The following is a 13,328-nucleotide window of genomic DNA, read 5'->3' as shown; positions in this document are numbered from 1 at the left end:
ATTAGATCCAAAACAGCTAGAGAAGCAAAAGTTGGAGCAAATTGTGATTGTGATTATCTCCATCTGGTTGGATTATAGGTGATATTTTTATTCCCCATACTTTTCTTTTTTCTACAAGGATCCTACATTGATTTTATCATTCATTAAATCAACTTTAATAAAAAAATGCATACATGGAAACTAGATTATTTGCTGAATTAAAAACATTCCTGACCTTTTAACTATATTAAAACAGATAAAAGTTTGAGATAAAATTAGAACACATACTGAAACAGTGTGAATATTTCATTATTGTATTAATGTACTATTTTAAATTTAATAATTTCTAATTAAGATTTAAAACAAGTTAATATTGTATTTATGTTGTTAAGCTTTTCAAAAAAAATCACAGTTTTTAAATATAAGCTTATATAACATATATAATGATACTTAGGATACTTTCAGGTATGGATTTTAAAATTGTACTCTGGGCTTTAGCTTATACATTGATAGATATTATCTAACCAATTATGTTAACAGAATTAAAAAAGAATATCCATTCTTGTCCTTTCCACATATGGAATTGTTCCTGGGCAAATACTGAATGTCTACCATTTAGATTGGCCTATACAATTTCAAGCACAACATTAGACTGATAATGAACCCATTATATATAGTTCCAGAGTGTATTTGATCAGTCTCTGTGTTTTTTAATTTTACAGAATATGTTTACTTGTGGCCTTAGTTCTTGACCCACCTTAAGGTATTTTTCAACTTACCTGTTACATGTCAATGCCATTTATTAAGATATATTTTCCTGTGACAGTTTTTAGAAATCAATAGGATAAGTGGCATTTGTTTTTTTGTTGCTTGTTTAAAACTTTCCTGAAAAATGGATAGTTTATTTCTCTTTGAAATTATTTGAAGTGTTGCAAGACAAAATCACAAAACTTAATTTCTTCTTTATTAGCATTTCTAAAACTAAATTCATTAATTCAGTACTTTAAATGCATAGATTAATTTACTTGAAATAAGACCATGAGTTTCTCATCCACTCGCTATTTTTAAATAAGATGCTTTGCAATCAGTGTTTCATTTCTAAAACACTTCAGTGACCATTTCTGTTTATGGAATCTCATAAGATGCCCTGGATCAAAAAAGGTTGAGTGTTTGCACATCTCTGACACTGTTTTGAAGCATGTAAACCAATAATTTTGCCTTCAGCATTTTTAACATTGTAGTTACTAATTGTATTGGGCATAAAAGTTACATTGGTATTTTTTGTCTATGACCAACCATAGTTAAGTGAACTTCTAGGAAATCTCTCCAGAATTAAGAAATGGGAGGTATTTATTGATAATGAGACTTTGGAGTCCCATACAAATAATAGAGCAATATATTGATATTTCCCGCTCCTTGTTTTTTTCTCACTTTAGAAATAACTCAGCATAAACTTCATATTGACAAATTATTTTCAATAATTTACATTTCCTCAGGAAAATATTCATTTATTTTTACTAAGTTTGAATTCTTTGCCTAGTTTAAAAATGTATAAATAAAAACATATTCAACTAGCCAACTTTATCACTTGATATTTATCATCTACATGGATCATACTCACAATACTTTCCTATAATTATTATTTCATGTTGAGAACACCTACTTACTTAGAGCCCAAAGAGCTTCAGGCCATATCACAGCATCTTCATAGCCTTCAAACTGAAATTTAACTATGCTCCTTGCATGGAATCACTGTGTGTGGTTTCTTCATGTTGTCAATAACACATAAGGTATAGTTTCTGATCATTCCACTACTTTTACGTTATGAGAAAATTCCTAGCTGTTCCTTTCTGAAAATTGCATGTGAATCTTCTTTACTGAGAATAGACTTTTGCAAAACATTTATGATAATAAAAGGTTCATACCACAGTTCACATAGTGGGAAATATTTAATCAATGTTTTTTATCAAATGAGAAAAATAAAAAAGTGAAAGGTCAATCCTGTTTGGGAAAAGGGAGAAAAAAGATAAAATATAAATGATAATGGCTAGGAATATTTTCCCTGTTTTAGATGTCTCTAATGAGGTTTGAACGTACAATATTTCTTTAAGCAAATGAAATAAAGTGACATTTTAACCTTTTTCCATAATCAATAGTTTAAATATATTTTATTTCCTCTGAAAAGCTTCATGAATGCTTTTAAAAGAGAAAAAAAGAAAGAATATTAAGCTGGGCGCGGTGGCTCACGCCTGTAATCCTAGCTCTCTGGGAGGCTTGAGCCCAGGAGTTTGAGGTTGCTGTGAGCTAGGCTGACACCACGGCACTCATTCTAGCTTGGGCAACAAAGCGAGACTCTGTCTCAAAAAAAAAAAAAAAAAAAAAAAAGAAAGAATATTATATAAATCTAAAGCAAGTGTACTAAAATGCAGTAGTGATCAGAATCTAACATAATCTTCTCACTACATTTGGTTGACAGAGTATGTATTTCTCCATAGAGGAAAAAACAATAAAAACAAAAGTTTAAAAACCCAAACAATTAATTAAGTTTATTGTATTTATAATTGGACACCTTAGAAAGTAAGAGAAAATTCATACTCTTCTTCCAGCTTTTTTCATGTAAATTTGTTGTCTTTAAGTAAATGAACATGCCAAGAGAATAATGGAAACCCCCATCCCTGCAGAAGTGCTGATTAACTTGTGTGTTTGCAAGCTTTTCAGACCAAGAAGTTTGGCAATGATGGTGGCTCTAAAATTTTTGAAGTATTTATTGCTTTTGCAAATGAATACTATAAAATCCTTTTTGGCATTCAAATATATTTTTCCTGTTTAACAAAATGTTAAATTGTGTAAGTGGTGAACTATTTATCAATTATTCTACGCCTATAATTTATTTGTTTTTGTTGCTTTTCTTATGTGGGTTGAGGTAATATTTTTAATTTGCTTTAAGAAAATGTGACTTGAACAATTGGAGTTGAATAAGTTAGTTGGTATAACGCAAGTAAAGTATTTATTTGTTTGGATTTTTAATTGAAATATCAGACATTATGAAAATCTACATAGTTTCAAATTATTTTTTTCTAAGAGCATTTATATACCCAATTACTATACCCAATTACTGTGCCTTTTGCAGTCATATTTATATTCCATCATGATTATATTCTGTATATTGTATAAGTGTTTGCTGCCAATTTATTTTAAAGGTGAGATTCCAGAATAACATATACTTACATTCCAGGTTCCCTGGTTATTTGTAACCTCAAGAATAAGCAAGAAAATAAAGACCAAAGAAGAATAAAATAAAAACATCAAATTTTCTAAATGTTTAAAATATTATTTCTTCAGTAATCTTTTAAAGTATTATTCATAAGTATAACTCTTAAATTTTCTACATAGTATACTTGCTATAAAGTATGTTTTGTGTTTCTATAAATTCTTCTCTTCTGTTTTTTTTTTTTTTTTTCTCTCTCCAGTTACTGGCTGACAAACAAAGTTCCCATCAAAAGACCCAGCACAGGTCTCCTTATGTATACACTTGCCACAAGATTCTGCGATGAAATTCACCTGTATGGATTCTGGCCATTCCCTAAGGATTTAAATGGAAAAGCTGTCAAGTATCATTACTATGATGACTTAAAATATAGGTACTTTTCCAATGCAAGTCCTCACAGGATGCCATTAGAATTCAAAACATTAAATGTGCTACATAATAGAGGAGCTCTAAAACTGACAACAGGAAAGTGTGTAAAGCAATAGAACACATTTTAAAACACACAAACTGAATATGCACTTCTTTTCTGAAGATGCTTCTGAAGATTGGAAAATAGGATCCACAACCTGGCTGGGTCTCGACATCCACCAATTAACTGAAAGGCTGATAAAGGACGTTCGTGAGAAATCCACTACCAGCTGATGAAATACCTGCAAAGTGCTCTAAAAATTAAATATTTTGACTTCAAGGGTCCTAGTAAGTGCCACTTCCACTAAGAATACAGTTTGAATGTATAATCAGTAGTGTTTACAAGATCCAACAATGCACTCATCATTGGTTAGCAAAGCAAATGTGTTCATCACTGTCGGGCTGCCACTGCAAAGCCAAGCACATTAGAAGAGGAACCCCAGGAACACAACTCAGCCCTTGGGAAGTTACACCATCCTCATCAGCAGGAATCAAGATGGAAACAGTTTGAGCAGTGAAATTTACAAGATCAAGCAACTCAAGTAAATGCCTTCAGTCAGGACTCTGAGTCTGATCATGAATTCTATGTTTTTGTTTATGTTTTAGTTTGTCTTCTGGAATCTCTTTTGGTTTGGGTATTGGGGTGCTTAGAAATCCTTTCTGAGATACATAGGAAGAGAAAAATAAACTTCGAGTAATCAATTCTAAAGTTCTTATATTTTTAAAAAGCAATCACACAAAGACTTTTTTTTAAAGTTTTATTTTGCACAACTGTAAACCTCCAGATTATTTTCTAATGGTGTAGAAGGTACCAGCTAAACTGTACCACTAAGTAATATTGACCCATTCTAAAGGAAAGATGTTCTATGTCATCTAAGTTGGTAAAATAAGCAGAAAAACATGCTCTTTTGGTACCAAAGATTATACTCATGTTTCTACACAACAAATCATTTTCCTTTCGTGAAAATAATATATTAATAACATGAATATATTATTATGCTATTAATGTGAAAGTTCTTTCTAAATATTTTAAAATTTCCAAACTGAAACTTTATTTTTATTTGAAGGAAGACTGACCACACCTTTTACATATCATAATAATTTTGTGGAAGCCTTTTTCCCCTTAGAATAAATGTTTGATAGACATAGCTGACATGTGAATTCCAGTTCTTCAATATTCCCCTTGTTATTCAAATAGAAAGATTGGCATGCTGTTTATATCATTATGAAATCTCTTCATGCAGAAATACCATGATTTATGGTGAGGTTTTCATCACAGAGATGATTAATTTTAAGAGTTTTAAGAATGAAACTGCGTGTCAATATTTTGCACTTAAAATGAATTCAATTGACCAATATTTTTCTTTAGTTAAATTTAGTCACCGTATCACACAACTATGTTTTTAAAGAAACACATATGATTATTTAAAAAATCAATTTTTAAAATTTTAATATATAACAATTGACTAATAGGCTAGTTTTCTTGTAACTTATAATGCTGGTAAGTAATTTTGATGGTAGATTGTTTCTTTAGAAAGCAGAAGCACTGTGTTCTCACTTCTACTTCGGCCTGAAACAATTTGTTTGACTTCTCGTTTCTTGGGGAAAGCAATGTGAGGAAAGAAGAAATAGCATGGGGAATATGTATATTTTGTTTCTTAGGGGAAACAGTCTGAGAAATGAATAAAAAGCATGGAATGAAAATATATATATATATATATATATATATATATATATATAATCATTGAAAAGGATATTCACAGTAGTATTGTTCTCAAAATTTTTAATTACATTTTTTTTTAATATTGTAAAACCTTGGGATAAAGAAGAGTATATTTTCTGAGAATTTATGTGTCTCTAAGAAAGAAAAACCTAATGCATATAGACTGATAGCTAAAAATGAATAAAGTATTAATGTACTTTTATTATTTAATATTAAACCTCTGTTGGAAATTTTCAGAGAATTAGGTGCAAGCTTTGAATTTAAAGTTGAAAAGTCTGATGTACTTAACAAATCAAAAGTAGGCAATTTATAAAATTGAAACTTGGACTACTTGCAAAGGATAAGTTGTTCTAGTAGCCTTTAATCTGAATTCAATAGAAATCTAGAAGTCACAAGTAAATTTCTTATTGGTAAAATCCATCTCGGCAGTCATTCAAAGTATGTTTCTAAAAAGCAGTAGCAAGATACCTTGCCATTTTTAGTGCATTTTCAACCAATGTATTTAAACAATTTTAAGGCCACAGCAAACATATCTCAGCCATTCACTGTTCTGTGCATTGATGTTTAGCTCATAGATTGAGTAGTGCCTTTCTTAGCTTTTTCACACTGCTTTGTCACCCTCTGTTTTGTGTTCTCTAAATACTTTTCCCAGTTCCGAAAGTGTTCTACATTAAAAAAAGGGCTTCAGTATCGACTGAGACTACTTTTGTTCATCTCAGGGAACTTTCAATACTCAAGAATGAATTCAATTAAAGGTATTTAGTGTTCAAAGAAGACAAACTGTACAAGCCCATTTCATTCCCTGTCGTATACCTTTCATCTGCCCTCCTCCTTGACTATCTACTGTGGCCTTCTTAGAGGGTTGGGGCAAGGAAATCATTGAAGGGTAATAGCAAGAGTAAAAGTAATTGATATTTAACCAATAAAGGGGCATGAGGGATCATAATGAAATCAAATTATAAATACATACTTGAAATATTTGGGTTTTTTTTTTAAAAATACCACATATTCACAGTTTTTAATTTATTTTTCATGATTTAATCCTGTACCTGGTAGTGTTCAGGCAGCTGATTGTGAAATACTCCTGCCCTTTACAGAACATGGTTGTTATTATGCTGTTGACATGAATAGGCCATGGAAACATTTTCATCACTATTACTCAGCCTGTTCTATAATTAATATTAAGTTGTTGAAACAAAAAGTGAATCAGTAATAGATTTTCTGGGCAAATCTCATGATTCTGCCCTCAGGACTGATGAAACTACTGTGGAAGTTTTTCTATCTGAAAGAAGGTGCTGGTCATTAAAATGTCTTCATGTATTGTATAGCATATGAATTGTATATCAGTGCTAATGGGAATTTCTACATATATGCTTACAGAAGCAATTTATTTAAATAATGCTAGAGGTAGTGTACATACCAACTAGTTATTAAGCTACTACACAGAAAAAGGGTGAACAAAGTAATTTATTTCTAATTGAGCCAGTTAGTCATAATGCACATAATGTGATATTTGGTTCATAAAAGAATTGTTTTCATATGGTTATTGTAGGGAGTATCTATAATTGTGGAAGGGGTATGGGAAGAGTTATGTATAGTTAGTTTTCATCTCTACAGATTTGAAAGTTTTCCCATCAAATATTATCAATATACCAGTGTTTTAAAAATTCAGTGAGGGTCATTGTTTGTATTTGATTAAAGAAAATCCAAATAAAGCCCACCTAGAAATAGATATTTTATTATATATGTGCTATAGATATATCTATATAGTACAAATAGACATGTGTGATGCATATATACAATGCTATATATGTGAATCTGTGTGTTTACACACTCAGTCTGTAATATGTACACTCTAGATTTGTGTTATGCTAACATCTTCAGGGTCTGCACTGTGATCTGCTCTGGAGATAATAAGTGAGACCACTTTACAATAAAGAAGTTCTTCTGAGACTTCAGTTACTAACTTGTTTTAAGAGGGATATGCTTTATAACTGAATTCTATGTTGTTCATACCTAGAGTTACAATAAGGGTCTACTATGCCAAAATGTTAAAGAATAAATAAATAAATAAAAAGGAAAAAAAATTTGTCAAGCTAGCAATGTATTTGAATTACAGTTTTCAGATTGTGGCCTCACGCCTTGTGTTTCTCTTTTAAGTAGCACCTTTTAATAAATACTGTTTCTTTGTGTAGGCAAAAGCACAAGTGTTTCAAATGTATATAGCAGGAAAAAAAAAAGTTTACAGAGATAGCACTGCTGCACAGAATAATTGCTACTGAGTGTTTCTTATACGATTTGTGGAATGAAAGATAAGGTTTATTCTGTCAGGTTCATTCTGTTCAACACTGTTTTCCTATTGTTTATGTATATCAACTGGGTATTGTTTTATCATTTGTAAAATTGTAAAATAAATTAAATCCCTTTTTTTTCAATTTTTCTCTTATGTTTTATATCCAAGCCCTTGGTTTCACTTCATATGTCAATATTAAGTGATTGTTTTTAACAAGCTTTTGTTAGTGCTTTTGTCTTCCCCTCTCCTCAACCCTGAAGACTAATTGGTTGGCAATTAGGGAAAGCATTTATTTTTAAGTGTCTTCATGAGAATATGAATAATACCAAAAGCCCCATTAACATTAGGAAACCCTTAAAAAAATTTTGTGCGGTACATTCTGTTTGTGGATGAGGGAATGGAGTGTTACATAAGTGACAGTCATTTATATCCAATTTATACTCCCACTGATGAATTTTAGTGGGTCATTTTAGATTCATGGCTGAAGAGGCCAATGGCTTCGTACACACTGCATATACTTTGGCTGCTCTTTGAATTTGTATTTTAACTGCTGTTTGATCCACTTGCTACTGTTTGCAGTTTGCCTTGTCAGGAGATGATTCTAAAAAACTACATGCTTAAGTTGTGTTCCATGGCTTTCCATAACTTGCAAGTATATGTTTTCAGACTCTGCACTGTTTTCCACAGAAATAGCTCTTTAATTTTTTTTCTTTTTTTCTGAGACAGAATCTCACTCTGTTGTCTGAAATAGAACGCAGTGACATCATCATAGCTCACTGCAACTCTTGAGCTCAAGTGATCCTTCTGCCTCAGCCTCCCCCGTAGCTGGCACTATAGGTTCATGACACCACACTGGGCTAATTTTTCTATTTTTGTAGAGATAGGCTCTGGATATGTTGCTCAAGCTGGTCTCAAACTCCTGGCCTTAAGCGATCCTTCCTCCTCAGCCTGCCAAAGTGTTAGGATTACATGCATCAGTAATTGCCCCCAGGCTTCTTGCAGAAATTTTTCATGAAGTCACTTTTAATATTCTGCAATTTTGAAACAAATGTTAGAGACAATGAAACATTAACGATGATTAATGAAGAAAGATGTTACTTATATTTTCATTAGTTACCTTTTACTTTCAAAGATTCACGTACAATAATAGGTCATTCCTATCTATTCTTGGTATATAATCAGATCTCATAATGAAGAACTCCACTTTTTGATGTTAAGAATGAGCTTTCAGGATTTCGGTATGAGTTTTGATGACTTTGAATCAGTTTTCTAAAAGGCAATATTAAAAAATATTCTACTGTTAAATATTATTTAAAATGATTATTTCTTTAAAATAGATTTAGGTGTATTTTTGCCTGAAACTGTGGATAGATTTGTTATAATCTTTCTTTTTAACCTATTGTTTGATATTACAGTTCAGTCCTTTCAAAAATGTGTTCTGAGAAACACTTTGGTTCGACACGCTTTGCGAAAGAATGGCATATTCCCACATAAGTCTGCAATGTTCTCAGAAATTAACAAGGCATAATAGTGAATTACAAACTCTGAGAAGTCTTGAAATAAAAAAAAATAGAATTTTTCTAACCAAGAATTCCCAAATGTATTGAATTGTTGCACCTTTAGCTCTTTGCACTCGCTTGCTTTTTTCTCGATTCCTTTATTCTACTCGGGATTTAATTTTTTAAATACCCCAGATTTTACAAAGCATGGGAGTAGAATAAGAAACTGGAGTTTCTTTTCATACAAACTTATTTATTTGGATTTTTTTTTATATTTCAAATTATTCATACATTCAAAGAGTAATTTTAATTTCTATAATTTTTGCTAACCATGTCGAGTCACACTCGATATCCGAGTGCAAAGGGTTAGTACATATTTTAAGAAATGCCATAATGTAGTATCTTTTACAGACATTTTCCCAGAATTAAAAATTATACATACATTTTTCATTTGCCTTATACTATAATTATCTCTAATGTTCTAGACAGTATATGATATAAGTATAAATCACATTATTCCCACCATCCCTTATATTACACACTACAAATTTTAAAATGCAGGTATCAAAATGAACTACTCATTTTAATTAGGCAGGGTCTCTCCAGATTGTTTATTGAAATTTATATTTTTCTACGTTTTTGAAGCTTTATTAGCTCTGGGTGACTAAATCAAACTAATCTAATTTACAAGGACTTATAATGTTAGTGTAAAATAAATTGAATATATGCTTATAGTAACCCAAAAATTCATGGTGCCAATTTAAATCTCACCTTTTTTATGTTATTGAAAGTTAATTTGTCTTTACTCTGGGCCAAACAGACATATGTATGTATGCGTGTGTGTGTATGTGTGTGTGTGTGTATATATATATATACACACATACATACATACACATACACACACACATACATAAACTGATTTAATCTTACCATGTATATGATATGGGTGCTCCAAATATTACAGTTTTACAGATACAATAAAGGGATAGATCATATGATGCATTCAAGGGCACAAAACTCAGAACTAAGAGAACAAAGACTTGAACTCACTGATTTCAGTGTCCACCTTTTTAACCATCACATTTTAATAGTGCCTATTAACTTTAAGAAGTTCCCTGGGAAACTAATTTTGCAAAATAGATGATTATTTAATGACCACAGATCAAAAGAATAGGTAGGTGTATAGAAAGCATATATAATTTGGACTTTGGGAAAATCTAATAAATGATTCATGCCCCCAGATAAGACAATCATCTCTAATAACCAGAATGTCTGTGCCTTGGAGGTCAGTATCTCTCCCATGGATGCTGCTTGATAAAAAAAAAAAAAACTGTCAATTCTTGCTCCAAACTCTTCTTGGTATATTTTTTCATACAAACTGGATTACCCATATGTTAGAATCTTACTCTATATATCACAAAATGTATTACATTATAGCTATTTTAAAGTCTAATTACAAGCTTCCCACATAAGCAATTGATTGAATTTGGGCATTTTGTTCATCTCCATTAGCAAGTGTTTATAGAAGTCTCTTAAGGTTGAATTTCTGCAGAAGGCTAAGATCATCCATTTTAAACTGATTTTTTTTCCTAGTTTCTTTATCTTCCTGAGGATGGAAGTAACCTAATCTCCAAATTAAGTGGGCAGCTTGTTGATTTCCCCTATATATTAGCTTCATTGTGTATGAGCCCATGAAAACAAAAAAATAATAGAATAATTTCTTTCTATTCTATTCTTATTTTAAGAATAAAATTACTGTTTGATCCATTCTTAAAAGACAAAATTTACAGTCACCTGGTTGCTTTAGTTTCTGGAATATCAAACAAATTATATGATAGAATTGAATATCAATATAAAATTAACTTTATTTATTTTTATTTTTTGCTTCCAGATTGCTGATTTCTGACTCAATCAGCAAAGTAGAATATATCAAGTAAACACAAAAGAATACCGTTTCAGGCTGTGTTCCACAAAAATGTGTTCAGTAAATGACAACTCTATCTTCCTCTTGGAAATTCAGAAAGTACATTAACATAATAAGAGAATGAAAATTTTGCAATAAGAAAAGAAATTTCTATTGTTTAAAAAGCCATCTACAATTTTATAAATAACTTCTGTTAGCTATGAAGTTACTTTCTAAAGAATATATTTTGGATAGCACTTCTGAATATAACAATCAATACAAGAAGAGAGAATAAATACGAGTTTCATTTGCACAAGCTGATACTTATTTTATTCAGTGTTTTCTTTTCCCATAGACTAAATATTTTTTAATAATATTTTTAAATATGAAAAATATTTGAACTGATATATTTATGTATTCTCTAAATTGTCTGAAATTATTTTTTACAGAAATGAATACTCTCGTTTCTAAAATATTGATTATACCATGGCTACATTTCTTATATATATATATATATTTTGTTCTTATTTTTAATGATTACAGGTACATGATAGTTGTATATCTTTACAGAATACATTTCTAAGAGTGATCCCACAACTGAAAGGTGTTGCTCATTCTGTGTAATACACACAAATCAGTTAGCTTTAAGGCAATAGTAGCTCCGGAAGGAAAAAAGTGCTAATTTGCATTTTCTGGAACAAATCATGATATTATAGTAAGCTCTCTGCTGTCTGTTCAGCCCAGCTTCCTTGGTTCCAGCCTCCTAGCACCACACAGATGGGCTGACGACAAGCACATCTGCCAGTGCTGTCAAAATGTAAACACACTCAGCTGGCAGCAGATGTTTTCCAGAAAAGATTACTATCACTGAAGTTGTTCTGCTTTGGATTCTGCTAGTGATCTATTATCTAGAAAATTAATATACCTAATAATCCCTGCTAATGGAAATTATACAAATCCCACACACTTCCCCCATTTTGAACATACTTCCCAAATTCACTGTTGAATTACAAGTTTAAATAAAACTGAGACTCACCCCAAACCACACACTCATCATCAATATCAAGTAACTACAGACCTTCTGAAATTATCCATTACACAAGACTTTTCATTTCCAAATATCACCATTTTAATATTTACTTTTGTTTCCAGCTCAAAGAAATGTTCTATAAAAGAAAATGTCTTATACTGGATTCTAAGAAATGAATTTTAAAAATGATTTTTTTGGTCACCCTAAAGATGTTTTCAAATTATAATTTTTAACTTTGATTTTGTGATGGTCCCAGAATCTGAAAGTCCACCTGCAAAAATTTTCAAGATACACAATGTGAAACGTCTAATATTACTTTCATTTAATGACTACTCCTCTCTTCTCTGTAGGCTCCTCCTTTTATGTCCTTCTCTAAAATATGGTGTTTCTAAAAGATTTTTTCTCAGTCTTTTTCTTTTATCTCCACATCTCTAGAGATTTTATTTAATGTTGTTTTGTAAACTTTGACAGGTGCATGGATACCCTGGAGATAATAATAAAATCAAGGAAACTATTCATAGAAAATGTACCTACTCACGTCTTAGCTTAGGTTCCCCTTAAAACACAGCTTGAAAGGATTTTAATACAAATAGTTTATTTGGCAAATGTTTCTAGGAAGAAGTGAGGAACCAGGAAAAGTATAGCAGAAAAGGAGTGAAAGCCTATAGAAAGATATGTTTTCAAATTGACAGCTTTTATGAATAATGGGTGCTCAAGCCCACTTGAACTATCTGAAGAGCCTTTTGATAAGAATCTCAGGAGTCAACTGATTAAAGAAGGAAGTAGTTACCCCTCAGATTTCATCCCCCTTTGAGAGTTTCCCTGAGTCACTAAATGCCTGAACTTCTGGGTTGCACCTGTGAATTCTAAACTAGCTCCCATAGGTATCCTATATCATATGTCAGAAAAGCATTCGAGCAGTATCAAGAGAGGTAACACTTGACAGGTGCATTGTCTGCACAATGATGTTTGCTCAATTAATGGCTGGAATCATAGGTGAAGCAAAAAGCAAGTGCAGTATTGTATGAGTACTTAATATAGTCTTTCTAGTTCATCATTTGCATAGGCTCATGCCCTCTATTAATTCCAATCCATAACCAAATCCCCAAATAGTTAGAAGGCTGCCAAATTTACAGAAGACATTATAAAGAGGTTTAGTTTGACAACTCACCATCTACAAACCATCTTAGGTTGACTGATACTCATCTTTCTTTCGTTATCCATT

General features: G+C 31.4%; 1 protein-coding gene across 1 annotated transcript in view; it reads left to right on the top strand.

Moving 5' to 3' along the window:
- Nucleotides 1–7,810, top strand: part of ST8SIA4 (ST8 alpha-N-acetyl-neuraminide alpha-2,8-sialyltransferase 4) — a 96,449-nt gene extending 88,639 nt beyond the window's left edge. Inside the window, exon 5 of the mRNA XM_012773563.3 lies at nucleotides 3,450–7,810. Within this exon, the coding sequence (XP_012629017.1) occupies nucleotides 3,450–3,732 (283 nt within the window). The 3' untranslated portion in view covers nucleotides 3,733–7,810. The remainder of the gene's footprint in view (nucleotides 1–3,449) is intronic.
- The last annotated feature ends 5,518 nt before the right edge of the window (nucleotides 7,811–13,328 follow it).

This window comes from Microcebus murinus, chromosome 11, assembly GCF_040939455.1.
Source record: "Microcebus murinus isolate Inina chromosome 11, M.murinus_Inina_mat1.0, whole genome shotgun sequence".
In the NCBI taxonomy this organism is placed as follows: domain Eukaryota; kingdom Metazoa; phylum Chordata; class Mammalia; order Primates; family Cheirogaleidae; genus Microcebus; species Microcebus murinus.
Note: the sequence above shows the minus strand (reverse complement) of the source record. Positions and strands in the feature narration are given on the sequence as shown.